A 26,516-nucleotide genomic window follows, 5' to 3' on the forward strand; every position below is an offset into this window, starting at 1 on the left:
TTACTGAGAAATGAGGCTACTGCTGCTGGAAGTGGGTCCCATCATCGCTCTGGGAGCCTCATCTCAATCTGTTTGGCCTTTGTAGCCAACAAGGCTGCGGTGCCACTGCAGCAGCGCAGCAATACAAACGCTCCATTCACTCCAACAGTAGTCGGTTAAGAGATTAGATATGAGACACACAAACGTTACAGAGCAGGTGCACCTCGTTGCACATTGTCATCCATGAGGACGGAGACTTAAAGTTATTGCTCTGATGAACAGAATATTTTTTTAATCCACCAACCTTAACCTTTTACATATGTGAAAAGATCTGTTCGTGTTACAATGTGATTGATCAAGATTTTTTTCTATTAAGTCCAAACTCTGATTTAAATATTTCCACTAATGATAGTAAAAGTTACAAACAGTCTGATCCGGTTTAGTCTTTCAAGTGAACTTTTATTCCATTACGTCAAACTAGGCTTCAAACTAGATTCAACTGTGGTTTGCACAGAAAATAACTTGATATTTACAGCATATTTCATGAAAGAAATTGCTCCCCACATTAAACAAGATCAGGAAATGAGCGAGAACTGAAGTGAATTTGAAGGTATCATCAAAGAGTCTTCAACTGACTTCATTATTCGTCGTTTTGGAGACCTTATTCGCTCTGTTTAAACAGTTTGGTCAGCGGGCGTTTACTTCTTTCTTTCAAGACTCGACGCAGACAATGGTCCAGTATGAGGTCAGCAGAAGGGGGCGGGGCAAAAGTTCATTGTTTACTCGGAATATATTAGCCGAGAACAAAAGGGCGGCGTTAGGACCCTGAGGCGCAGGACGCCCTCCCTCGTCCATCGATCTGACACTTCCACTGAGCGACCAGTTGGGAAGAAGATGTGACGAGGGGCGGTGGACCGTCAAGTTTAGGGAGGATTAAAGTTTCTCCGGGTCACTCGGCTCCAAGTCATGCTTGCCTGGGACTGTTTTCCGTCCTTCTCCAGCGCTTGGCGCCAGCTCTAACTGCGAGTTCGCCGGCGGAGCGGCGTCACGCACGTGCCTGAGCCCCCGTTCCTCGCCCGGGAGGAGAGCGTCCTCTCCGGCTGCTCTGTCGCTGCAACATGTCGCTCAGCAGGAGCATCGAGTTCGAGCACTTTGAGGAGCGCGAGAAGCCGCCCCGAACACCCCGGAGCCACCACTCCGGCGCCAGGGGCCACGGCTTGGTTCCGAGTCCGGCTCACAGCGCGCACTGCAGCTTCTACCGCGCGCGCACCCTGCAGGCGCTCACGTCCGGGAGGAAAGCCAGGAAAGTCCGCTTCTATCGCAACGGCGACAAGTACTTCAAAGGTCTGGTGTACGCCGTGTCCAGCGACCGGTTCCGGTCCTTCGATGCCTTGCTCATGGAGCTCACCCGCTCCCTGTCGGACAACGTCAACCTGCCGCAAGGCGTCCGGACCTTGTTTACCGTGGATGGAGGGAGGAAGATCACCTGCCTGGATGAGCTGGTGGAAGGTGAGAGAGTTTAGACACTTGTTGCTCACTCGCCTCGCTCCTTTGAAATATGTAAACACATCGTACTATTGGTATTAACATTGAGACGGTAACATTTCTATCTCACCGGAAAGCTTATGTCAACACATACATAACTTTTTGACGTGATATTAAACGTCAGATCAGTAGACGCCATATTTGTTATGTTGCTGGATCGTTCATTGATCTCTTCTATGGCATCTTATATACAGTTTTCAGTGCTTTTCGTGTTCAAATTCTTTGCGTAGCATTATTGTAGCAAACACCAATAGTCAGCAGTGGCAAATCCATGTATTCTATGAGCCAAAACATTGATATTTTGACCTCCTGTTTGTCAGTAAATGGACAACCATGCTAGCCGATGTATTGATTATTTGAAAGCCAATTGTTCGCCTTGAATGAAGGCCAAATGGTCTGTGCCAACGCCGCCGGAGGGGAGCAATGCTAAATTGTTTAAAGGTTTGCACCAATCTGTGGCAAACACTCCATTAGCCAAATCTATGTTTACCTACAGGGCGTCCTAGGGATCGTTCAGGATGCCGTACTTCATCGCAGTTCACACAATGCTGGTGACATGTTTGACCTAGTGAGCCGAGCTGTCCGTCACTGTCCAACGGTGTCGGCTAAATTGCTTCTCCCCTGACGGCGCCAGCCTCTTTGGACATTCAAGACCGTTTACAGGTCACATTCTGGTCTTACAGCCCGTCACATGGAACATTCCAGGGCTCTTTATCGGCAGGAACGATACTTATCCTGAACAGGAGTCATGATATATCGCTATACTCACTGTGGTGATACAGTCGCAAACATGAGCTATTATATTTTTAAGATGAAAAATTCATTTCATATACATTATGTTTAAAATCAAAATATCCCTGCAACAATACAAACTACGTATCCATGTATTTATTAAGCAAACATTGCCATAACACTGCATCAGACCGTCAAGTATCAAGATATTTGAGTGTATCAATAGCTTCTTAAATCTGTGGCACATGCTATATAGACCTCTGTTTAGAAAGGAGTACCTGGAGGAACACACCTGAAGTAGCTGTATACACAGTTCGGTCTCACCCAAGATGAGGACTCACAATTTTCCCGAATCTGAAGTGTCTCTTCATATATGACCCCTAACTGCTGGTGACATGTCTCGATGATATGCAAAATTATTTGTGTGTATGCAAACTATTTAACACCAACTCTTTGCTTGGTAAATAACAGAGCCGCTTCCTAACTTCAGTTCTGTCCGCTCTGGTACCTTATAGTCTTCACATTAAAAAGAGGTGTGTAAGCACCACATGACCTCTGAACTTCAATTCCTCTGAGTATTTGCTTTAAAAGACCACATTGTTCCACCAAACATCTAATGCGATTAAGCCCCACTCATTGTCCGTGGTCACTCATACCGTAACGTAACTGTCTGGTTTCCTCCAAACACCATTAAAGAAAAACCAGGGACGGAGGACGGTCCAGTCTTGTCCTTGTTTACTCAGCCATCTAATGGGCAGAGAGCGGGAACATTACTGCACCCCTCAGCAGTCTGCTCCCATTGATCGCAACCTGCGGGGCCCCTTTTGTGTGAAAACCCAATCACTCCATTCACATGTGTGGCCCTTATGACAGGATGGGATTATTGAGCTGGACAGTCACCTTAAACTGCTGTGCTTGTGAAAAGGAAAACAAAGAGGTGTTGGACATTGCACAGGATTTGGGAAGCGCTTTCGTATCCCCCTGTGTGAGTTTATATTTAAAGGTTAGACTCAAGTCGGGAGTTTAGTCAGACTGTGCCTTTTAACAGGCACTTCACCAGGTGCAGAGACGTTACTTCCTGGTATTGCACTGCTACAGTGCTCATGATGGTTAAAGAACCTTTCTCACAATTTACAGTAGTCGACACCAACAGTCCACCACTGAACAAAAGTCAAAATAAAGAAAGAATAACTCCGATACAGCCAGTTCTGTCTTTAACGCCATGCACACTGTGATGCTGAAGACAACACTAAGTCCTCAAAGAACCAATATAAGAGTGATGTTAGCGTCTCTCTTCCTTAACTTCTTGTCCATGCAACAACTGTGTAAACCACCGAGACACTGCCCCTTCCACAAACAAGCGCTTTGGTTTCAGTCACCTAATTATCTAAGTACACTGGAACCTGAAACCTTACAAGCCGATACGGACATCCAACTCCTTCTGACTATTGGTGCAGGATCGATATCGTCTTCTGCTTTTGCCAGGAGTTGCCGAGTAATTTTCCCCCATCTGAGCCTGTGTTGTGTATCCTCTGTAGTCGGGCTGAAAGATTATGGTATTAAAATCACGATATGAACCATTAAGGTATTCGCATTGCAAAATCGACAATACTGTGTCAATATTGGCATCTTGAACGTTCATGATGCAACTATCGCTAAATAAACAATCTCAATTTCCCCTGCTCGTCTGACATGTAGCTGGGGCAAAATGTCAGTGTACTGCTAAGGCCAACCCAGCTGTCATTTCCTGCTTGCCATTGATCAACATCTATCACCAACCAGTGGCAGACATCCCACTTTCCACGTCCTTTTGTATCATAAAATTTACATTTTTCGAAAAAAAAAAAACCCCAACAAAAACATTGTTTTCCCTAACTCCATGTTGAGATATGACATTTTTTCCATAGCATTTGGCCTTTCTGTCTACTCACACCTATCCTGTCCATGAACCTCCACTCCTTCTTTTGCCTGGTCCCTCCATGTCTAACGTCATTCGCTCAGCATGTTACCGGTCTCTCCTCCCCATATCCAAACCCTCTGACTGTGACTCCCTCTCAACATGAGTTTTCCCTCTCCTAGACTTGTTTCTATACCTGTCCTTCCGAGTCACTCCCTGTGAAAACCTGAGCATCTTCAACTCTGCCACTTCTAACTGGGCTTCCTGTCTTTGTTCCAGAGCTACTGGCTCTGACCCAGACGTCATGGCCGGCCTTACTACTGTCCTACAGTGTTTCCCTTACACGCTCGCTGAAGGTCTTCGGTCACACTTGACAGTCATCTCCGTCATAAATTTGTGCTCCTTGATCATTTCTCTCAAAGTTAAGCTCAAAAACTCAAGCTATGGAGGAGGCGAGAGGGGAACCCTGGCGAGGGTTTACCTTTCGGTAAACAAAGGGATCGCACGAGTCGGTGATGTCAGCGTAGCCTCTTGATTTATTTGCTTTCGTAACTGATCTAGATCAGTGACAGTTGCATGGTCTTTAATAGCCCCATTAAACTTGACCTCATCTGTCGTCCAGCTGAGCGCTGTGGCCTCTAGTTCCTGCCTTTCTCCCACCACAGATAGATGCACCTGAGATCAACGACCCCAGGGAATAACCTTGTCTCCACACCATCAGAGGGCTTCTCCGTACCCTGTTAAAACTGCCTCAGCTGATGTACAGCTCCACTTACATATTGTGTCCGAGTTATTACGGTCTCCTCAGCTGTGGCCTCACCATTTAATTAGACACCGTTTAATTGCAGGCTTATTAAAAGTGGGTCTCAGGGGAGAGGAGCCCCTGGTGAACGGGTAACACAGGGGCTCCATCCGACATCTTGACACAAGTCACAACATCCGATGCCTTGTTGTACAGAAGAAATAAAATGCCTAGGAATGGTCCTTGGGACTCACAGGTCAGAGTGCTGAACTCCACTGCTAGATCACCATCTGTTTCAGGAGGAGCAGCTAACATTCTTAACCCAGCAACGCTAAAACACAGTCATACCAAAGTCTATTTATTTTAGAGATTTGAGTGAGACTGATAAACGCCGACACAAACTCGTCGGTGGAGGTAAAAATGGAGGTGTAGCTAATCGTACTTGGATAGAGAGGGATAAATATAGCAGGGTACGTGGTTGTCATGGCTCCATCGCCTGTTCAAGTATCATTTACCAAAGAGAGTTCCTTTAAATTCATGAAAAATATCAATATATTCATTCAGCATTCATTTGATTCCCCCATCCAGTAATGGACATTATTATGTGGCCACTTGCAGTAAGTCAGAGACCTCTTCAATCCAGTCTTGCCTTTATTTATTTACTGCTGTTCTTTGAACATACTGTATTACTGAGGGGTTGCACGTAGTCTTCAGTGATGGAGGGAAATCTACCACTGAAAGTATCACAAGTCGCCGGTTTATTTTCCGTTTAAATGCTGCCAATTGTGTGCAAGCATGGGATGTAGCGTGCTCCCATCAAAGGCTGACCATCACAATTGTGTCCAAATCCTAGCATCTGTAACTGAAATGAGCAGCTCTCCTTCAGTGACTTGACAATGCTCTTCAGGTCTTTGTAAGTCGATTATTTTGCTTTTGTCTTCACGGTTCCCGCTGCTGGACCTGATTCAGATTCATAGTTTACCCTTCAGAATTAACCGTTTGTAACCGTCACCTACCAGAAAAGACTCTTCTCACGAGGAAGCATTTGCTGTTAGCGGTTCTGAAGGAAACAAAGTTGCGTAGCTCTGGAGGAAAGCCAGTGCTGCAGCTCAGCAGCTGAAAGGGAGAGAGGACTGTGTTGCACTGGCCTGGCCTCTTAATGTGACTGTTTGTTTCACACAGGAATGTTTACCCATTACTGCGCGTTTGACTTGGTGTTGCAGGAGAAATGTTACATTATCTCAGGCATGTGTGACACAAACGGTGACAAGGAAAGTCTCATGTATTTGTGGATATTAAGGAGTGCTAAAGTCTAAAAAATGTCCTCTGTTTAGTGGCTTGCAACTGACCTTTCAAGGTCGTTCTGGGTATCTTTGCAGATACCGTGGTTCCTGGAAAACACTCCACAATATGAAACACAACAGAGTGACTATATATTAGGGTTAAAAAAAAGAAATCACGTGATGGATTTGCAACAGGCCCCTGGCTGGTGGGCCATATTTGACTGTTGCGTCTCTAGTCTGCCATGTTTTACTGAGCGTCCAGTGTAAACAAAGCAAGTGAATTGATCTGCCCCATGAAACACAATTAAAGTGAGTGAGGAAGCTGCAGAGTCCTGATATAATATGTGAATATAAAACATTTTTTCAGTGATAATAGTAGTAAAGTTTAAAAGTCCCATATCGCACTGCTGCAGTTTGTATTGTCTCCGTCCACCAGGTGAGAGTTACGTGTGTGCCTCCAACGAGCCCTTCCGTCGAGTGGACTACACCAAAAACGTCAACCCCAACTGGTCGGTGGGAAGCAAGAGCGGCTCCTCTCGCTCGCTCCCCTCGCTCTTACCCCCCAAGAACGAGGTCCAGCGCGAGTCCAAGGACTTCATCAAGCCCAAACTTGTCACGGTGATCCGCAGCGGCGTCAAACCTCGAAAGGCGGTCCGGATTCTTCTCAACAAGAAGACGGCTCACTCGTTTGAGCAGGTTCTGACGGACATCACCGCTGCCATCAAGTTGGACTCCGGCGCCGTGCGGAGACTGTACACTCTGGAGGGCAAGCAGGTCAGTTGAAATTAGGCTACTGAGGCTTTTATTTTACACCTCTGATTTCTGCTGGGCTGAGACCAGCAAAACCCTGACATGAATGGATCAATATCAGCACATGAGCGTTTGAAAAATGACGCACGAAATGAGCCATTTGTTCTGACATCAGCAAACTCATTAGCAGATGAGGAAATTTGACAGTTGGAAATAAGACGCAGCGGCGTTTAATAACCAGATGGAGCTGCCAGTCAGAGCTGAGCCAAATGTTTTATCTGTATGCGATTCATAGGTTTCAGCTGCCGCCTGCCCGTTTCACTTAATCACCCGTTCATAATTACATGCTGCAGTTCTCTCAATCGGACTCTGATGGATGGATTTGGGAGCTGAAAGCTCTTCTGCGGCCACACGTTCACTTCCTCCTCTGCTCCTTTTGTCAAACCTCTGACTGAAAGGCTCTGCTGGCTCGCATCTCTGCTGTGGATTTTGGAGTCTCTGCCGGAAGGGAGGTGGGGTCACCTAGGCTCACCACGAGGGGGTCACCCAGGCTAGATCCATGCTGCAGATATGAGCAGTCGTCTTCTCCGTCACTGCTTGTGTAGGAGGAATTGTGGAGAGACTGGTGGCTTGTGAAGCTGTCGCAGTGCAGACAGTCTCAATTTCAGTGGATAATGCACAAGAATATTACACTGTAGATTCTGTGGATGTCGCCTTGAAACCCTCTCATTCCTCTCCTTTTGTCAGCCCTCGGTAAGGGGTCTGTAGGCTGCATCTGGCCATCCAGCTGATCATTTGTGACCCCTGAACTTATTCCTCAATGCCTTATTAACAAGCCCATCAAACACCAGCTGAAAGAGGGGAGTCAGGGCTTTTTACTCTTACTACTGCCATTCCGGTAGCCACGGCGATTCAAACACAGATGATTTACTGGTGGAGCCTGCAAGAAAAAATGAAAATGAGTTAGAAATTTCATTTTAGTTGGAGCAGTTTGGGAGTGCTGTTTCACATCTTTCACCTCGAGTCTCACCATGCGGCGACAGAGAGACCATTAGGCTGATCAGTCCTGCACAGACTTCTTATCTGGTCCGGTTTGTTATTGAAAAATGTGTGGAATACTTTGAAGTTAAATGCCTGAGTTTCTTGTCATATTAGAGTTCTTACCTTGTCATCTTGCCATTTAAACTGTTACTAAACAATCAGAAATGATCATGTTGCATAGCTAAACACATAGACAGTTATGTACGTGAGCTCTCAGGGCCTGCACTGTATGATCACAGACAGCAGCTCTGTACAACTCACTCCGGGGTTGTTGTACTTTTCAGATTGTTTGAAGGCGGTTGAGTTTCTTTGTAAATGAAAAGTTTTCAGCTGAACTTTTCAGTGGAGGGCAAGAGGGCCAAATGTTTTCCTCCTGGTAATTTCCTCTCTTGCTCGGATGGAAATGACTCATGGGATTGAGATTGTTATCGCTCACGACAATTAAAATCCTGAAAGTTTTTGTGTTATAGCGCAGAGATTCACGTTTCAAGTTCAAGTTTTTAACTTTTCATTTCATCACCAAGCATCGTAACGTTAACGGTCAATGCTAATGTATACAATCGCCCTTCTGAGACTTCTTGTAATGCGAAAACACTGAAAGACTTAATCACATCTTAATGCTCCTCAACACTTGCATAAGTTCAACACATGCCGTCCTGTAAATCACGAGCCGTACATTGCTCCTCGTAAAAGTGTTCTCGGAGCTGGATAATGATAAACAACTGAATGATCTTTTAATGGCTGCTGCGCTCAGCTTGGAGAGTGGCACACTTTTAATGGGCTCTTAAGCTTCTGTTTGCAATCATCGACTAAACTTTATTGCAGCTTCAAGACAGGGCCGAGCGCAGTCCTCCCAAACCTTGGGCTTGCTGCTAAACCTCACGTGAGTCAGTGAGTGGAAGCGGTTTTAAAGGATTGAGAATAAATTCAGACTCCAGAGCTGCTGCTCAAAGATGATCTGGGTTTGTGCCATAGAAGAGGAATATTTGCTAATCCAGTAGAGGTCTGTTAAGTATTCAAGCACCTTCCTGCTGCCGTGAAGTCACTGTTGTTTACTGTTCTGTTGTCAGTTCTCTTGACCTCAGCAGCTCCTTAGAAGAAGGCCAGTCTTCAGTCTTAAATCAGATGGTCTTTTTTCACCATAAACAATGATATATCACAATGGCATTCATGATTCAGAAGTCTTGACATAATTTTACAGTTTTATATTAACTTAACATAAATTTATTTCACGATTAACAACTTTTTATTATGATTATTTTTGTCCCTCAATATGTAATATAGGGTTTTGAAACAATAAAAATGAATCATATGGTCTTTTTTGCCTCAGAAAAGTGGTGAGTCTTAAGCCATATTAGTTATTCTTAAATACATAAACAGGCGCAAGATGCCTCATAGCAGCAGCTCACCATCTGCTTCCTCGAAACCAAATGACGGGGCCCAGCCACCCTGCCTGCCTGCCTGCACCACTGCAGGAACACACCAGTCCCAACACACACACACACACACACACACACACACGCACACGCACACACGGGTGCATGAAAACCCCCCCGCCCCTCGGGGACCGGGCCACCATCGAATAATCAGACTCAGAGCTAAAGTGCAGCTGTCAGGTGTGTGCATGTCTAGATTTGTGGCGCGCGTGTGTGTGTGTGCACACTTGTGTTCACATAATACTGGTCTGTCCACTCTCCAGTTTGAAGCGCCTCTTCTGGGTGAATGTAAATCACAAATCAGTTATCGGCGCCAGCAGAATCAGCTGCTGCTTTTCAGACGGACCACCCCCCTGTTTTACATTTCAAAGATGGCTACACAGGCAGAAAACAAGATGTCACTATTCTCCTTAGCTGGGATGGTGCCGTTGTTTCTCAGACCACTGTCCAAAAGTTCAGTTGCCGATAGAGGCCGTTGGTCAATTTTGGTTTTATGTTAAGAGACAAAAACGTATTTCTTTTGTTGATATTTTGATCTGAACTTTTGCTATTACAAGGAGATCAGTCAGTGAGCAGAGACATATACATTTTGCCTGGGGACCATCTTAGAATTACCAATGGGAATTTTTATTGTATATTTTAGCATAGCATTATAGCATTTTCTACTTGAATTATTATTTGTTTTGCTTTCTTCAGCACTACAAAGTGCATCACACATCCAGGAGTGATGTTAGACAAATCTCTCTCCAGATGTCAAACTCATGGCCCGGGGGCCCAATCTGCCCCGCTGAGTTATTTTATATGGCCCACACAGCTTTAGAGCAGTCTTTATCAACAAGTCTTCTTGTGAACCACTGAGATCACATTGTTCTAAGCTCGTCTGAGTCATGAGTGAAGTTGGTATTTTGACATCAGTCATATAGAAGTGTAGCTTCCAGGAATGAAAACAATTGTTGTGGAGCGTATCTAACAATGACTAGCTAGCTAACTGGTCCTCTAGCTCAAATGAATTATGTGTGTGAATTCTTGTGAGGAAATGCATTGTGTATATACGTCACCACAATAAATTCAAAACATTTTTTTTTTGGGGGGGGGACCCTTTGCCGTCCACATAAATAACTTGCAGGGCCAAATCTGATCTGGGAGGGAAAAGAATGAAATGGTATGATAGAAGATATGAAACAACCAGAAGAGCTGTTTCTAAATGATGTTGCCTTGCCTGGTGTTTGTGGTGTTCGTGTGCGAGCTGAGGAAACCTGATCTTGTTCTTGTGAACATGACTCCTTAGTAGAAATGATTGTGCTGTCGATTGATAGTATTTTTTGTTTGTTGCTGTAGCGAAGCCTCTAAATCTGGTGTATCTGAAGTGAAGTGTCCTGTGTGAGAACAGTCTGAAGAGAAAAGATGGATAGCAGCAGCACCAAGGCTGGCTTCAGCCCTGCCTCCTCACTCTCAGCTCACCACCTGATTTTCTATTCAGCCCACTGAGACGGCAGCTGACGACCACTTATCTTTGTCTCATTTCTGTGCTAAATTACTTAATAAATCCCATTTCCTGCCACAATTCATTTCCTTGAACACAGTGGCTGCAATTATTTAGTTGTTTGAAATTAAATCAAACTGTAGAGGGATGTTATATGTTGAAAATAAGCGGTTAATAAATGAAGTGACTGTTCTAGCTTTTCCCATCATCCTCCAGTCACAACTGTCCTCTCCCTGCACCACTCCTTTTTTCTTCATATATCTGGTTACCATCAGAGCCCTTTTAAAAAGGTGTCTGTAAGGTGCATTCTGTTGTCGTCATTTACAGAGAAGGCGATGCTGAATTCCATACACTTAACCCAGCACCTGCTGGCAGACGCAGCAACCTTAAATGCCTTTTTGTTTTTACTAACCAGGCCAGCAAGTGTCGAAGAAACTCATTCACCAATCTCCAATTCAAACTAGGTCACAGTGTGTCACTGTCTAAATTTTGCTCTCTATATTTGACTTCATTAACAAGAGAGTTATTGAGACAAAGTTTTCTGTCATTCACAAGCAGCATAAGTTCAAATGAGTGACCTCATCTGAAGCTAACTCGGTTCTTAGTCAATGACACGAGTGTGAATTGATCCAGGAAAAGTCAAATGACGTCTTATTTGTTGAGTTTTTTTAACAGCTTTTCTTGACTGGAGGGTCAGCAGAGAAACAGGCCTGGCATTGTGGACGCTAATCGTGTGCTATGAAGCCATAAAGAATCATAAGTGTGTGTGACCATATTATTGAAAGATGAAGTGGATTACACTTCAACAGCGAGGTATCTGGGTTATTGCTGCTGGTATTCTGGTGACGTATTCTTCTTCCATCTGTTGTACTACAGCTATCAAAACTTCAAACAATGGAGAAAAGCAGCCCAAAGACATGACACTTTTCGTGTCAAGTGTTTGCTTTTGGCAGACTTGTCATTGACGCTCATGAAGAGGGAGGTGAAGACAATCCTGACATCCATCAACTCAGACATGGTCTGACATGACGTGCTTCTAATGAAGCCGACCTTCTGACCCCATTTCTCTGAAGCACATACGATAGGAGCCTCAGTCTGCTTTGTTATTCCTGCCATTCGTTTGAATGCTGTGTACTGTTTATCCAACTGAAGCAGGCCATCGAGTGAGTCACGTGGATCATGGCAAGAATCCGTCCTGACTTTGATAAGACAAAGACATGGCATCATCCTTTATAAACATAGATGCCGTTGTTGTTTTTAATGATGCGAAAACTCACGATTTCCTACCCAATCTTTTCTCATGCCATTTTCAAAAAAATATTTTGTCACCATGGAATAAAAAAAAAAATCTGCATCCACTTTGAACGATGTAGTACACATACCAGACCACTATGTGGCAGTGTAATGTGCTTCAAAAACTGAGAAGAATGTGTCCACATAAAGTATCTATTTATGGGAATTTCTCTTCGGAGATTAATAAAGTATCTATCTATCTATCTATCTATCAGAAAGTCTTGCGTGTTGTATACAAACCACAAGTCAGAAACATGGCAAGCAAAACGAAAACTAGCTTCAGCTGAGCGACGGTTATGACGTGGTGGTGTTGACATCAATTCACGCTGCAACCCAGCGTCTGACGGTTGTGGAAAAGGGTTTTCTCTCAGGTTACATGGTTTATTTGGGTGCCGTGCCATAACTCCGCCCACTCGTGGCCACGATGTGACAACCTGACTCCGCCAACACACGCTTAATAGCTCACTATTATCTTCCAACAAGTGTATTTTCACTGTCAGTTAGACCCAAACCGTGTCTCCCTGAACACCTCTGCCGGCGGCTCAGCTGACAGCGATGTGGAACAATTGTGGGTTTGCTCTGTAAATAGAGCTTGGGCCACACAGTAATTACAATGATCAAGCGATATCAGTTCAGGCTCTGATTTGTTGATGGTATATCCAGCCCGTCTGCTGCCCACTTGAGAGCTAGCATCAGCCATTAAGGTAGGCAGCACTATATTGTCTCCCAAAGTGAGGGAACTCCACAGTGGACTTGAGTATTGGGCAGAGGCTTCAGGCTTGTGGAGTTCACTTGTCTTGTGGTGGATAACGCTTCAATCATAACTACAAAACCAGAAACTTGAATGGCTTCCATCAATCGAAGTGTGTGTCAAGTTCCTTTATTGAATGGCTTCTATCATTCGAAGTGTGTCAGTTTCCTTTATATTCCTGGGCAACATAAAGGCACCTGTTCAGAAAATGTACGCCACATTTGTGCTTAAAAAGCTGACGTACAGCAGGGGGTCGTCAGAGGGTCAGGGCCGTGCAGATCACTCTCACAAAGTTGAACCAACCTGGTGTCTGAAGACTGTTAGTTGTCAGTCTGGTGCTGCTGTGCTCACCACAGCTGGCTCCCTCAGACATCAGGCCTTCTGTTCTTGCTGGGGCGTTTTACCAATCACCCGGTGAGGCCCTTGTTGATGAGTTGGTGGGGGTCTTGGTTGAAGGATGATGATGAAAGAGCTGAGCCAAAAGGCAACACTCGATTTACCAGTGGATCTAAGTCGTTTCCACTCTGCAATATGGCTGCCAGCTTTGGGTAGTGACTGGCGAGGCAGGGATCTCCTTGGGATGGTCCCCAGTCTGCTGTATTTAGGTGTGGAGCAGAGCATGTCGCACGTTCTTTGCAGTTGTCCGTGAGGAGCGGAGTCCTTTTAGACTGGCGACGAGGTAGCGCGGCCATTACAGTCATTACATATGGACTGACTGATGACCATTGTAGATTGTCCGTCATTTATTATCTATTTTTACAATGTATTATTCATCTAATTTATCATTATCTATACATTATCTATTTACCTATCTTTACTTATATTGTATTTATTTTGTGATTTTGTCTTGTGTTTGGCAGCTTGTCTTTGATGTTTGTTATGTCCCTTCAATGTCTTTGATATGTATCTAATATGATATGATATGATCCAAAGAGCTTCTCCAACCCTGCTCTGGGAGAATGTCGATGTAGAGATGTAGATCCAAATCCCAGCGTCAGGGGCCTCTACAGTCCCTATGGTGAAGGGACTTGGGGTGGAACATCTGCTCTCCAGAAAACAACAAACAAAAGGCCATTGGGGTGACTGTGCCATCCTGTCAACATGCCCCCTGGATCCCTCCCCCTTGTCTGAAGATGCCTGGGTGTCCTTGCTATGGTTGCTGCCCCTGCAACCTCGCCTCAGATGAGCACGAGAAAATATGACAAATATTTTTCAACTGCTGCCAGATATTAATGTGAGATGGTGACAGTATGTAAGATGTATTTGAGAAATCTTTTTCAAGTTATTGCACATTCTCCATCATGAGAGACGTGTCAGACTTGGAAGTATAAATGCTCCAAAAAGGTCCTCTTGCTGTTCATCCGCCGATGGTGAGAGAAACACGAGGTCAGACAAGCGAGGAAGAGGAGGGGTGTGTGTCTCACTTTAGAGGCCGCGCTTCAATTTACCCCTTAGAAATGTCTGCCATTCGACACAGAAGCCCGGCAAACAGGTCATCTCACTGATCGGCCCAGACAAGGCCAAACAGTTCATCACCGGTGATGGAGCGCCACTGGCCGCCCTGCCAGTCTGTGACAAGGGCAAAGGGAGACGATGCAGTCTGACAAACACAACACCCTCCGTGGCTACATTATCATATCTGCCCCGGCTAATATTCATGTGGACTCATCTGCTACTTCTGATTTCCATAGCATTGGATATTTGGAGCACGTTCTCCCAAACTTGTCGCAATACAGTACTTTATCAGTGCTGCACCAATTCAGAGAAATAGGAGAAGAGGAGGCGGTTGGGGGGGGGGACTGCAGGGGTGTGAGAGAGTCAGACACAGCCTGTGGACAGCTCTATGAAGAAAGTGATCCAGCTGGGTGTGAGTCCTCACAGCACTGCTCTGAGCGGAGGAGCAACAGAAGTTGCTCTCCGGGCTCCCAGTGCAGCGAGGATTCATCTAGTGGTGAGACTGAAACCTGTCGGAGGGTTTGAAGGAAATGAAGGTCGGTTGTGGTTTCGGGTTCTCGGATGTTAGACGTGTCTAAGCTGGAGTGGAGTCTCATAAGAAGTCAGCAGGGAAGTTGCCCCCATGACTTTGCGATCCACACAAACCTTCATGTGATGCAGGAGTCCATTTCACCTTTAGAGTTTGGTGGTTTCATCGAGTTTTTGTCTTCTTGATAAAATGTTTCTGCTTCGTGGCTCCATGTCTGAGGCTCTCCATTTTGGACACATACGTCCCACTCAGAGGAGGGCGGTTGCCGTGGCAACATGAACACTCATGCACGTCGTCTTCAGCTGCCAAGTTCTGCAGAGAAAGACAGTGATGATCTGACCCACTCCAGCGATGTCCCACTTGTGATCAGCCTGTCACGTGTTGTGAGGTTCATCTTAAACCTGTGGGTGGGACACAGCCGCACCTGACCAGGATCCCGTCCTCACTTCCGCGGTCTCCTCTGCCGCTCCTCCTGTTTTGTTGTGGTTATTCTGGCTTACTGGTGTGTGTGCGTCTAGAATCTGAGCGACCCACATGCAGACACACACGCTGGTTCAGTGTGGCCCCCCAACCTCCCCGAGAGCATCCATCTGCCACCCTTCACTGTCTACTGAGGGAGAGTGGGCGAGCAGGCGGGGGCGCGATGAAGAGCGGACGGTTTGTCCCTCTCCTCCTTCAAGTCCATCCTCCCACAGATATGGATTTGATTGTGTTCGTGGGTGTTAGTGAGCTGGACTGCAGTGTTTGTGAGGCAATGGCTTCCATCTGAGAGGTGGAGTTTTCCAATGCAAATGACTAGCAAAGTGTCGTGAGCTGTAATGAGCCTGACTCTGCAGGTTTATGCTGATGCTTGATGCGTGGGCAGCAGACTAAGCAAAGAGGCCCAGACGGTCCTCTGCTCCACTGTCATCCTGCTCCTCTGGAGGAGTGTGATGTGTTACACCTGTCCACAGTGCTGAGTATCAAACCTACATAGTTTCCTAACAAAGTCAAAATAACTGTCACAATAGCAATTACTATTTTATTTTATTTTATTATTACTACAATATTGTTATGTTTTTGAAATAAAAATAACTGTCACAATAGCAATTACTATTTTATTTTATTTTATTATTACTACAATATTGTTATGTTTTTGAAATAAAAATAACTGTCATAAAAGCAATTCCTATTTTATTTTATTATGTTTTTGGCTGCATGTTTTCCAAAGCACTTTCCGAGTTGGTGGGATCCCCACTGACCCCAGCAATAAGTCTGATTCTGATCTACTCAGTTGGTGCGGGTCGTGTCCACACAAGGTCTATGTCGACGAGGCCTTTCGTCCACGCGGACTCTGGGGTTTTCTGTAACTGATGGTTTTTGAAACCTTATTGAGCTTGTTTTTGTCTCAGTCTTTGACCCAACATTTATTTTCTCAAACTGTAATCAAACAAGACCTAGTCTCCACTACCAAACCCAGGACTTAGTTGAGACTGAGACCACACCATGCAGAGATCCAAGACCGAGTGCAAACTAAATACAGAAGTTTTACTAAATATGCTATCATCAGAATAAAGTACTGTAAATTCTGGACTATAGAATGCACTGGACTATTAGCCACACCTATTAAATATACGGTGAGAAGGAAAACAGATCTTGTTCCTACGTAAGCCACACCGGTCTATAAGCTGTGGGTGCAGTGGTGCTGTCTGCTCCGTAGAATCGAATAAAAATGCATGAGGATCACTTCTAAACTAGTTTGGAAAACAGGGTCCAGCATGGAGACTGACTCCTTAAACAAACTGGGCAATGTTCTGAGCTTGAATCATGAAGTCCTCACATCTTTTATTGACATTAAAGCACTCAAAATGTGCTGTTTTTGCCAGTGTGTCCAAAGTTCCGACACCACAGCCTTTCAATAAAAGGCCAGTAAAACATTTCGTCGGTTTGATGTTACCAAGCTCAATATTTTGGCAGCGTGACGCTCTTTAGCCTATGAAGGTCCATATATTAGCTGCGTCATTGTATAAGCCACAAGGTTCACCCCGAGAAAAAAGCAGCTGCTTACAGTCTGGACATTAGTAGTACTTTTAGTATTGGCCTGTTCTTTTTTAAGCTTGGTCTCAGTCTCAATAACCACGTCTGAAAGCTCTTCAACGTCTTGGTCTCAGCTCGGCCTCGGGTTTGGTGGTTTTGAATATGACACTAGTTGGTGTTTGATTATGGTTTGAGAAAACAAATATTTGATCGATGACTGAGACAGAGGTGAACTCAGTCAGGGACCTGGATTCAAGGACATAAATGGACTCTCTTGCTGGTATGGACGCAGCAGTCAGCGGTGCTGCTAACCAACATGAAAGCCTGGCTGCTCTCAGAAGGCCACAGTTCAGATCATTGTTGGTTTTGTGGTCTTGACTGCACTAGGTGGGCCGGATTTGGTCCCTGGACCTTTTGTCTGTTTGTCACATATAGCAGAACATAGTCATCTTTCTGTGCCTCCTCATCCATGTGTGAAACCAAACCATGTCTTCAGTTTGAGCTGTCAAACCTGCGACAAAGCGGCTCCAGGTTCCTACAAAGACACCTCAGATCTCAGCCTCCATCTTGTCTGCTCCACTCCTCCAGATCACCTGCCTGCAGGACTTTTTCGGGGATGATGATGTGTTCATCGCCTGCGGCCCGGAGAAGCACCGCTATGCTCAGGACGACTTTGTGTTGGATCAGAGTGGTAAGGCTTCCACAGCCTTTGTGACTGGTAGGCCTGCCAAGACTAACTAAACATCCGTCTCCGTTTGTCCGTGTGTGTGTTTGTGCATGCGTGTGTGTTAGTTCAGGTGTCCTTCCTCCCAACATCCCTCTCACTCGCTGTGGCGGCTTCCTCTGGTCGTCTGAGGTCGTGTGCTAATGTGCATCCTGTAGTCTGTGCGAGCTGCAGTGTTTGAGACGCTGTTGTTTCATGTTCCATGTTCCAAGTCTCATGCTACAGCTAATCTGAGCATCGTCCTTGTAGACGAGAGATTAAAAACCTGGAGGGAAACAAGTGTTTACATAGCCATCCTGAAAATGACTTCCTGTTTGACTTCGGTGGTCCGCGTTTTCCAGATTGACTGATAGTTCAGTGAACTGAGTCGACAGTGAGGCTTCAGAATACAAGCTAGAAGTGAAGTCTCACGTCAGATGAGTTTATCACCAGCATTCACAGGGATTTTCTGGGGCAGAGGGGGGAATTTAGGCAGTGAAAAAGTATTTGTTAAAAAAGAAATCGGATATGAGCTTCCTCTCAGTGCTTCAGTTTCTGGCTCTAGATCACAGTCGTAGCCAAAACAGCCATGTTAAAGGTTTAAAAAAATAAAGTTGAAAAAGATTTCTGGAAACAGAAATGTCCTCATCTCTGGATCGATTTGCTTCCATGCATTGAATCACTCAGATATTGAAGTATGATTCATGAAGATGAACTATAAATGTGTTCTTTTTCAATGGCGTGAATTGTGTGTTTCTGTGTGTCACTCTTGTTCAGCACTAACCTGCTTCTTCTTCTCCTGCTAACATGAACTCTAGGTCGCATGTGATGTGAGCAGTCGGAAGTGTGTGTGAGAGAGTAGAGGAAAACGCACGTTTTCTCCTCACTGAACGCACTATATCCCTGCTCGTAATTGGCTTCAAGCCTAAGCCACGTTAAATATAATCCTTTGTTTGACATTCATCTGACAGCTGACCATAAATCCACAGATTTTGTTTTATCTTTAAGCTGCATGCCAGAGCTGTAGATGATCCACACAAGTAGCTGTTGGCAGTGTGGGAGTTTGTCAGTGATTCCTGAGGAAGGTGCACGTTGATCTGAGCAGTGATCTGTGGTCACTGTCGCTCTCTCGGGCTCAGTTTTCCAAACTTGACTGTGTTAGCAGTGCACTTGTTTTGTGTCGATGAAAGGGTTGAAAGTAGTTTGACTTCCAGAGTGCCGAGTGCTGAAGGCCTCGTACAGCCGCTCCACGACGCCACACCGGACCTGCAAGAGTCCTGGACCTGTGCGTCGCAGCAAGTCGCCTGCCGCAGGTATCACTTTGACCTGTTTATCTGGAGGGTTTGCACGTTGGGCCGGGCGAGACATTATCAGACAGGTCACCAGGAGAGGTGCGAGGCTCTGCAGCTGTCAGCCAGGCAGTTTGTGGCTGATGGCAGGGGACGTTACGCTGAGTAGTCAATGTTCAGAAAGTCCTTGTGTCAGGTGGAGTTTTGAGAGTTGGATGGCACGGACAGCACTTTTCATTTCTGCTTCCACGTGTCTCAGATGTCTCCCTCTCTCTCTCTCTCCCCAGCCAAGCGGCCTGCTCACTTCTCCACCAGTCACTCCTCGCTCAAATCCCCCGGTGAGTCGTCGACACCACACGGAGATGTTCAGTCAGACATGACCTTCAGTCAGACAGTGAGAGTGGGCCTAATATATGCTTCCACCAGGAGCTCACCATCGTTTCCTCTCAACGTTTGAAGAGCATCCTGATGACGAAGCGGCAAAAAATACTTTATTTACAGTCCATATTTCATGGACGGCGGAATAAATGTCATGCAGTAATGGAAGGTTTCCACAGGCCACATTATGTACTTGTTAAGGGGCATCAAGCTAGAAGAAGGGAGGCAGTCAAAAAAACAAAAAAACAAATTATTATGAAATTATATTATTTTAAAAAAACACTAAACTAAATCTTTTTTTTGTGTCCTCATTCAAAAAAAAACATTTGAAAAGAAGGAAAATTTGGGTTGATCTCGCAATGAACAAAAAAAACAACAAACAAAAATGTTGTCAGAGATGATAATGACAGGCTTTGTGTGTGTGTATATATATATATATATATATATATATATATATATATATATATATATATATATATGACTGAATGAATGTAGCGAGAGCTTACAGTTGAACTCAGGTTGCTGTGAAACCTCAGTCATCATTGTTCTAACATGAGCTTTACTCCTCAGTCAATGGGGTGGGTCAGCTCTCAGCGTCCAGGTCCACCAAGTCCTCCACTCCTTCACCCACCAGCCCCCGACTGATCCCCAACATCAAGGTAATGAAACCAGCAGAACGAGAAAGTATCAACCACAAGCCTGTAGAGCACACGGCATCAGGTGTGTTAGCATGCAGAGTTGTGAGGCAGTAACCTGTGAATGTGGTCCACCACACTGGGCTCGGCCCCTTCATGTCACAATGCTGCTCATCCTGACTGACATAGCTGCTCCACATTCTGCACACTGAATGGAAAACGCACAAGATGGTATCGACCTACTTGTGACAAATTGGTGCGACAAATCTATGTCAAGTATTCAAAGCGGCGACGGAGAGCCGCGGACGCTCTGCCAACGCTGCGATGTTGAGTTAGAGCCACGACAAACGGATCTGGTGTTATTGATGGATCCACTCACGAGCCACGGTGTCGGCGCCAGCTGGCCGGCTTCCTCCAGAGATTCCTCTCCTCCAGCTCGACTGGCTCGTGTCGGCCCTCGATGGTTTAGTGACACCAGCACAGCCACAGAGCCTGTGGACCAGCTCAGCAAGGCTCCATGTCGGCTGTCTTCTCTGTGAAGCAGCGACACTGATCTGAGTCTGCTCCCACCCGAGCTGCTCTTCAGACCCAGGCCACCAGACTAAGGTGTAAAGAAGTTCTGTTCTGTTGTTTTCATGTCCAGAACGGCTCGACAGAATTGTTGTGGTCGATCAGGAGGCCCAGAAGCCTCCCGGACTCGAGGCTGCCGCACCTTCGATTAGATCCTGGGGTCACAAGGTCAATAGATTAGCACCACCCACGACCGCCCACAGAGGTTTACCGCCCTCTAGTGGTGTAACGGCCAGAGCAGGAGCATCTTTTGAAATTAAAATAGATGAAACAACGAAGTCAATTTAATTAATTGCATGTGAATATTCGATTAAAGACTGTAAGTTGAATCTGTACACTAAGGTTTAACATCAGGAGGAAGTGCTCCAGAGAAGAGCTGCGTGAAGCTTTTTAAACTCCGTCCATTTACTCTCCCTCATCATGGATGTTTGGCGTATGACGTCACATTATTGGCATTATGACAGTGTTGTGTTTTATTCTGGTCAGAAAAAAAGACTGGAAAAGTAGAGATTTCATTATAAAGTGTCTTTAAAAGGTTTGACTCCTGGATTATCATCTTTTCACTGAAGTCAAATGAAATAAAGAGTCATTATTTCTTTAAATTATGTTTAGTATGGTTCTATTTTCTTAGTATTCTTTAGTCTGTTATTTTTGGTCATAATATTTGTTTCTAATATATAATTTGTCTAATTCCCTTGGTTTTGCGGTATTACCGTAAATTCCGGACTAGACAAGTGCACCAGAATATTAGCCGCACTGGTCTAAAAGCCGCAGGTGCAGTGGTGCTGTCTGCCCTGTAGAAAGGTCAGTGGTGCTTAACAATGCTTGAGGATCACTTCTAAACTAGTTTTGAAAACGTGGTCCAGCATGGAGACTGACTCACCAAAGAAACTGACCAATGTTCTGAACTTGATTCGTCAACTCCTCACATCTGTTATTCACATTAAAGCGTTCAAAATGCGCTGTTTTCACCCGTGTGTCTGAAGTTCAGACACCACAGCCGGTCTCAGCTGCTGCTTCTCGTCTCCGCTCCTCCAGCAGATCAGCTCTGCTGTGACCAGTCCTATTTCCCTATTGTGGCAGGAGTGAAGTCTAGTCTGAAGTAAGATGGTCCTGTGGAAGCTGTGACCGCAGCTGCACGAGGCCTCCCTCAAGTCTCTGTTCGACCACAGAAATGGGATTCTAATGAAGCCTTTCCTGCAGATCCCGCCGGCGAATCACGTCACTTCCCCGACCCTCAACGGCTCAGCCAGCGACAGGCAGCAGAAGAGCGATGGTCGGGCGCCGGAGGGTAAGGTCCACGTCCCTCTCCATCCTCCTCCCAGTGCTCCTGTAACTCCCTCTGCTCTGCAGTGAACGGAAACCTCCACCACGCCAGCATCGTGCAGAAATACAGGGTCGGGAAGGTCATCGGAGACGGCAACTTCGCCGTGGTGAAGGAGTGCGTGGAGAGGTGAGTCAGCCGAGGCCACGTGGCCTCACTGTCCCCGGAGGAGCGTGGTGGGCTGACACGTGTCGCCACATGACCAGGCCGAGTCAGCACTATCTCAAGTCCTGAGCGCGTGGTTCCCTCCCTGGTGCCGAGTCAGTGCTTTCTTTTACGGCTCTGTCTAATTGCTCTGTTTCCCTGCAGCTCCACTGGAAAGGAGTTCGCACTGAAAATCATCGACAAGGCCAAGTGCCGAGGAAAGGTGCGTCTCCCTCCTGGTGTGGAGTGTCACGGCTCGGCCGGTGTGGTGACGCTGCTGTGTTTCAGGAGCACCTGATCGAGAGCGAAGTGTCGGTGCTGCGGAGGCTCAAGCACCCCAACATCATCCTGCTGGTGGAGGAGGTGGACACGCCCACCCAGCTCTACCTGGTGATGGAGCTGGTGAAGGTACGAGGAGAAACCTCCCCCTGAGTCTGAGACGCCCGAGTCGAGTTCCCTGGTGTTCCACAGGGAGGCGATCTGTTCGACGCCATCACCACCTGCAGCCAGTACACGGAGAGGGACGCCAGCGTCATGGTGCGCAACCTGGCGGCGGCGCTGCACTACCTGCACGCCATGAACGTGGTCCACAGAGACATCAAACCGGAGAACCTGCTGGTACGCACCTCGCTGTTGCCACTGGGTTGTCGAGTTGATGTAGGGGGCGCCGACGTGCGACACGTTGAGGGCGAGAATGTTTCAGGCAACACGTTTTAGGCTACACTACTTCACACTGCAGCCGAATCTAAACTCCAGTGACAAGTCCGACCAATCAGAGAGCAGGTTCACGGTGGGAAGGTTCAGCCACAGGAAGAAGTGAAATGGACAAGAAGATGATCGTAGCAGTTGCAGTTGTTACTCCCAGTGTTCTGCTGACTCCACTTCATTTGTCCGTACAGGTTTATGAAAACCCGAACGGCACCAAGTCTCTGAAGCTCGGGGACTTCGGTCTGGCCACAGTCGTCGACGGACCCCTCTTCACCGTGTGTGGAACCCCCACCTATGTGGCACCCGAGATCATCTCAGAAACCGGGTGAGTGTTTCTGAAGACCGCCAACCTTTCCAGGGTGTCCCCCCTCTTGTTTTGCTTCCTGTAGCTGGGGGAGGAGCCTGAGTGTTTACTGATGCTCTGACCTCATGGCAGCAGTGCTGCCATTTGTTTCTCCATGAAGATCTTGTTATTCCACCCCAGACCTGCAGGGGGCGGTGTAATGTGTGAAAAAATCCCATTCATTTTTAAATAAAGCTGGAGTGAGAAATTCAAATCCCGACATCAGCAGAAATGTCATGTTATAGTTTCCTACAGTCACAAGAGTGATGAGTGAATCTGTTGGGACGTGGTGTGTGTGTGTGTGTGTGTGTGTGTGTGTGTGTGCGCGCGCCTCAGCTACGGCCTGAAGGTGGACGTCTGGGCTGCCGGGGTCATCACCTACATCCTGCTGTGTGGCTTCCCTCCCTTCCGAAGGTAGCGTGGCCTCATGACTCCGCCCCTCGTGCGTGTTGCGCTCAGCTTCTCTTCTCCCCTTCCTGCAGTGAGAGCAACCAGCAGGAGGAGCTGTTCAAGCAGATTCTCCTGGGCCAGCTGGACTACCCCAGTCCTTACTGGGACAACATCAGCGAGTCGTCCAAGGTCAGTCCCCGGTCGCGACCGGCTCGACCTGTGACTGGAACAAACAAGTCCTGTCTGGTTGCAGGAGCTGATCGGGAAGATGCTGCAGGTGGACGCTGAGGCCCGTCTCACTGCGGAGGAGGTCCTGGCTCACGCCTGGGTCCAGGTGAGTGGCACCGCAGGGCCGGAGCCAGGGAACATGGGTTCTTAGTTCCAGAGTCACTTGTTTGTTCAGGACGACACGGAGGCGCAGAGCAGCGTGAAGGACGAGGCGTCGGCCGAACTGAAGTCTCCTGGGTCACCGGAGCACAGCACTGCTGCGAGCGAGCCGCTGGTCACGGTGAGAGCTTTTCAGTACCGCTGACAACAGAGAGGACGAGTCGTGTGCAGCCACCTTTATTGACCCCCCCCCCCCCCACTCCTCCTCCTCCTCTCTTCATCATGTCAAGACAGGCTGTTCACTCTCACTCACGTTAATTCGCTCATTCAAGTCATTTCTGGGGTTAAAAAACCCGCATTTTACCGGGGTAAATAAACCGGATTAAAGACAACACGTTGAGCGTCAGTACCAATGATCAACGGTGCTCCGCCTCCCTCTAGTGGAGGAGTACGACATTGCAAGGGTCCTCATGAGCTCCGTGTGTATAGATTTTTAATTTTAACTTTACGTGCTGTCACCGCACTTGTTTCGTAAATACCATCATAAAAATGGCTATGCCATTTAAAATGTAAATGTAATTGTTTAGTAATGTATTTAATGTTTTCCTCAGTCATGACAGCGTTTACTTTTCTATTTTCTAAATCTTGTCTATTAAAACTTAAACTCCAGAGCAAGTTACAAAGTGCTTTATTTTTTTTAATCCAGAAATGAAGTAACATTACTCCTGGAAATGTGTGATGGTCACGTGACTGGCGTCTCTCCACAGAACCTCCCGGACGTGCAGCTCCCTCCTCCGCTGTTGTGCACCGGCCACAGTGACCCGTCGCCCAGCGAGAGCCCCCCTCCTCCCCCTGCTGGTCCCTCCCCAGAGGACCCGACTCCCCCCTCCTCTGCCCCCCTCTCTCCTCCCACCAAGCTCGTGGTCTTCCTCCCCTGCTCTTCCCCACAGGAGCCGGACTCCCCTTCTCCTCCCCCGGCTCTCTTCCCCTCCCCTCCATCCACCCCCACCAGATCCAGCCCCCCGCCCTCCCCCCCCGGCCCCTCCTCCCCCGCCCTCTCTCTCCCAGCTGACACCGTGTTCTCCATGGGACTTCTGGAGATCTGAACTTTGGCGCCCTCTGGCGCCCGAGTGTCGTCCCACTGTACATGTTTGTAGCTGCTGATTTTAGGGCCTCAGACGAGACGATCTTATTTATTGCCGAACGACTTTCACAATGGCATGAATTCATCAGGAAGGGCTGCGAGTTTCTCACCTCTGGATGTGAAATACGTCTCTGAATCCTCATTCTGTCCCTTTTTCACCTCCGTCTGTGAAGACTTGAGGCAGCTCCACCCTCTCGAGTCTCGCCCTCTGGCTCAGCTCTTCGTGACAGAATTTTCCTGCGACCCGAACACGCATGTTTGACAAGCAAGACTCCAGTTTCCACTCGCGTCAGCTCCCGCCTCTGCTCTCTCTCATCTCTTGTATATGGAGTTAGATTCCGTCTTGCCTGCTCAGTCTCCCCCAGAACTTTTTTTAGGGTTAGAATAGCTGCTTTCACACCTGTGTAAAAAGATGCAATAAAACTTTCAAACATGGGTTCCTCATGCTGTTATGACAAATCTTGGTCAATGTGTCTGGCTGTCATTTATTATGAATCTCAAGACTTGAAATACAAACACTATGAAAAATGAAAATGACAAACTAGCATTTTTAAGGCATTCTCCTGAGTCACACTTGACACCTGGGATCTACGGCCCTTCCTCTTCTTCTGCCGCACCTTTCTCCTCTCGTCCTCAGTTTCACACGAAAAACTACTTCTTGATCGAATGAAAACAACCGTTTGAAAATCCAAATGAGATCAATGGATCATAAAACTCCACTTTATTGTCAGAACTCACAGAAAACACTCCAAAATAATCTGAAAACAAAACAAACCGGCTGATCACGTCTTCCCTCGCTGGGTGAGACTCAGAACCACAATTGGAGATAACAATAAAACGCTTCAATTTGCTGCACCAAAGTCGCCGTCCTCCCGACGACCCCGCCTGAACTTTCAGTCGCTCGAGGAGAGAAATGTTTCCTAAACGCTGACACAGGAATTATTTCACTTTGATAATAAAAAAAAAAGGTGATCCATGCACAGGAATGTTAAATAATGATGTTAAAACCTGGAATATATTTATATATTTAAACTCATCCTTCAATCTAGAATATTTCAGATATTTATTGTAGCAAAAGCCCACAGACGCACACGCACACACCGGAAAGCTCACACATATTTGGATTTGTCTTGTTTTTTAACTTCCGAAAGTCACTTCTTCTTCTTCCCCGGAGCAGACAAAAATAGACTCTTTCAGCTAAAAATAGATTCTAACAACCCGCGCCCCAGAGACGGTAAGAAAAGCTCTAGAAAATATATCAACGTCCCTTTTTCATGATTCTTTTGTTTCTTAGGAAAATACTCTCTCGTGTCAGTTACGATACAATCATCTGATGGAGGAAGCGGTTGACTGGTGTGGGAGGTGCCGGTCAGTACCGGGTCTGGTACTCGTGGTGCCACCGGTTGAAGTCGTTGTAGAAGAGGACGATGCTGCCGGACGCCATGCCAGTGATGATGCATCTGGAGGGAGAGGTGGAGTCGAGTCAAGAGGCCGCTGTAGGTACCAAATGTGTCCGCTACATACACTGGAATTAAAGGGCTGTGGGAGGAAACCTGGAGCAAGCAGGTCGACAAGTCCACTCCCAGAAAAGAACCCCAAATGACTTCTATCATATGAGTCCAAGTTTCA

General features: G+C 46.5%; 2 protein-coding genes across 9 annotated transcripts in view; one reads left to right on the forward strand and one right to left on the reverse strand.

Moving 5' to 3' along the window:
- Positions 1-809: 809 nt before the first annotated feature.
- dclk2a (doublecortin-like kinase 2a) lies at positions 810-25,651 on the forward strand. 2 transcript variants are annotated; one of them, XM_053855606.1, is made up of 17 exons: positions 810-1,488; positions 6,615-6,952; positions 17,521-17,650; positions 18,850-18,948; positions 19,212-19,262; positions 19,873-19,961; positions 21,711-21,798; positions 21,861-21,960; positions 22,141-22,198; positions 22,264-22,383; positions 22,447-22,593; positions 22,875-23,008; positions 23,363-23,440; positions 23,509-23,605; positions 23,670-23,750; positions 23,820-23,924; positions 24,511-25,651. In XM_053855606.1, the coding sequence occupies exons 1-17, from the start codon at positions 1,098-1,100 to the stop codon at positions 24,847-24,849; spliced, it is 2,445 nt and encodes an 814-aa protein (XP_053711581.1). In that variant the 5' UTR covers positions 810-1,097; the 3' UTR covers positions 24,850-25,651. The 2 variants fall into 2 exon arrangements, with proteins under 2 accessions (XP_053711581.1, XP_053711582.1); XM_053855607.1 differs by having other exon boundaries at positions 17,521-17,623.
- Positions 25,252-26,516, reverse strand: part of lrba (LPS responsive beige-like anchor protein) — a 160,710-nt gene continuing 159,445 nt past the window's right edge. For 3 of the 7 annotated variants that reach the window (XM_053855599.1, XM_053855601.1, XM_053855598.1), the window contains one exon: positions 25,253-26,347. In XM_053855599.1, the coding sequence (XP_053711574.1) occupies positions 26,257-26,347 (91 nt within the window). In that variant the 3' untranslated portion in view covers positions 25,253-26,256. Of the gene's footprint in view, positions 26,348-26,516 lie in introns of all 7 variants that reach the window. The other 4 variants (XM_053855600.1, XM_053855604.1, XM_053855605.1 and 1 more) reach the window with 2 other exon arrangements.

The sequence above is a fragment of the Synchiropus splendidus genome, chromosome 2 (genome assembly GCF_027744825.2).
Source record: "Synchiropus splendidus isolate RoL2022-P1 chromosome 2, RoL_Sspl_1.0, whole genome shotgun sequence".
In the NCBI taxonomy this organism is placed as follows: Eukaryota; Metazoa; Chordata; class Actinopteri; order Syngnathiformes; family Callionymidae; genus Synchiropus; species Synchiropus splendidus.